General features: G+C 52.9%; 1 protein-coding gene across 1 annotated transcript; it reads right to left on the reverse strand.

Moving 5' to 3' along the window:
* Positions 1-911: 911 nt before the first annotated feature.
* Npbwr2 (neuropeptides B and W receptor 2) lies at positions 912-1,919 on the reverse strand. The gene has a single exon (XM_048349445.1). It carries the CDS (start codon positions 1,917-1,919, stop codon positions 912-914), a length of 1,008 nt encoding a protein of 335 aa, XP_048205402.1.
* Positions 1,920-2,190: the final 271 nt, after the last annotated feature.

Here is a 2,190-nt window from a genome sequence, read left to right on the forward strand (position 1 = left end):
CTTTTCAGAGGGCCCCTTAGCTCCTCTCCAGCCACCAGAAGACTCAAGCCTTGGCAGCATCTTGCCTGAAATCCACAGAAGACTAAGCCAGAGCCACAGAATAAAGCACTCTTACATTTCTAACCCCCAGTAGCCAAACATTTACTATTTCTTAACATCTAAATTTGAAAAAACAACAACATATTTTACAGTAATAGTAAATCAATACAATGTCGGACCGGGCGGGGGGGGAGGGGCATACTGGTCAGATGAAATCTGTCATCAAAAGCTGATGGAAGCATGGACAGTGAGGTGCCACTGATCTGGCTCAGAAAAAGGACTAGACACCTGACAAGCAGACTCTGTAGTGGGCTGGGGAAGGTTCATATGTCCTAGGGGGCCTTAGGAATGTCAGAACTCTGAGTCATGAGGGCTGAAGCCAAATTGAGGCATGATGAGGCTGGTGAGCCAGCTGGGAGCCATGTCTAAGAATGGGCCATTTAATCTAGACCCATCAAGTAGTCTTGGTGAACATGGCCCTGGCCCACAGCATGGTAGTTGGTGGTCTCTGACCACCTTCTATCATATGATCTTTCCCTTGGTGCACCTGAATTTGGCTTCTCCTGGCCATGTCTAGGCCTCAGGACCATCCAAGAAGGAAAAGTTTCAGATCCAGACACTGTGGCTATCTGTCAAGATACAGGTACTTGAGGCCAGGACCTGAGTTCTTCTGCTGTCTACACCATGTCAAGAGGCAGAAACAAAGCAAGGGCCCCATTGTGGTTGTTTCTGCGTGGTCTGTATTGTGGAGAACACCGGATGGAATTTGAATTCTCCTGACTGTTGCTGTTCTTGGAAGGAAGGAAATAAAATGGTGGTGGTGTTCAGAACCCCTCCCCCCACAGGACTATGGTACAGAAATGAATGGGTGTTCAGGCCTCCCAGCACAGGACCATGGTACGGAAGTTCTTGCGGAAGCTGTCATCCAGGAAGGCATACAGGAAGGGGTTGAGGCATGAGTTGGCATAGCTGAGGCTGGTGATGGCATAGGAGATGCCGATGACCAGGGCTGTCTGGGGCACATCTGTAGTGAGAGACACCACAGAGGCCAGGTGGAATGGTGCCCAGCAAAAGAGGCACACAGCCAACACAGCAAGGACGAGAACAGTTACCTTTCTCTTGGCCTTGCTCAGGGCCTTGGCACTGGAGCGAAGCCGCATGGCCCGCAGCCTACGCAACAAGTCCACGTAGAGCACACAGATGGTACACATGGGCACCAGGAAGCCCAGCACCAGCGTGTAGATGCGGCTGGCCTTGAGCCAGGCTTGCTCAGGCCTTGGGAAGCTCAGCCCACAGCTGGGCACCTGTAGCTCATTGCTGTAGACATGGGCAAAGGAGAAGAAGGGCAGAACCATGATGGTGACACCCAGCCAGACACACAGGCTGGCCACCTTTGCTCCCCCACGGGTGCGTGTGGGCATGCGGCGGGATCTCACAGTGGCCAGCACCACCAGGTAGCGGTCCGCACTCATCACGGCCAGGAAGTAGGCACTAGAGAAGATGTTGTAGTGATCAATGGCCAGTACCAGTTTGCAGAGTGTCTCCCCAAAGGGCCAGTGCTGCAGCAGGTGCTCAGCAATGTTGGCTGGCAATACCAGTGCAAAGAGCCCATCAGCTATGGCCAGGTTCAGGACGAACACGTTGGTCACTGTTTTCATCTTGGGTGCTCTCAGGATCACGTAGATGACAGCAGTGTTACCAGTTAGCCCTATGGCGCAGATCACAGAGTACACGCCTGGCAGGAGGGCATAGAGCAGCGACAGTGACTCAGGGAAGGTAGTGTTGGTGTGGCTGCCACTGTCCTGGGATAAGTTGGCGCCCACAGAAATAGGGAAGGAGCCTCTGCTCTCAAGGAACTCTGAGCACCTAGCATGCTGCATCTTGGGGAGTTTGGAAGCAGATGTCTGGGCAGGTGCCTCCTTGGTCTGGGTATTGAGAAAAAGAAAGAAGAAAATTTGGGATCTGGTTGCTGGAACAGTGGGCACTTCACATTCTCCAGCAGAAGCATGGCCACGCTGGCAAGGCAAAGACACCTGGGGTCCCTATGTTCATTCTGGTCCTAGAGCCAGAGTGAGCCTGGTAGAGCTCAGAGGTCTCCTCTAGCTTCCTAGATGTGAGCACTCTGGGCAGATCAGCTCCCTTCTTCAGGTC

This window comes from Perognathus longimembris, chromosome 6 (genome assembly GCF_023159225.1).
Source record: "Perognathus longimembris pacificus isolate PPM17 chromosome 6, ASM2315922v1, whole genome shotgun sequence".
Classification (NCBI taxonomy): domain Eukaryota; kingdom Metazoa; phylum Chordata; class Mammalia; order Rodentia; family Heteromyidae; genus Perognathus; species Perognathus longimembris.

What these genes read in the sequence shown, in the direction of transcription:
- Npbwr2 (XM_048349445.1), bottom strand. Translation starts at nt 1,919, where the DNA reads ATGCAGCATGCTAGGTGCTCAGAGTTCCTTGAGAGCAGAGGCTCCTTC.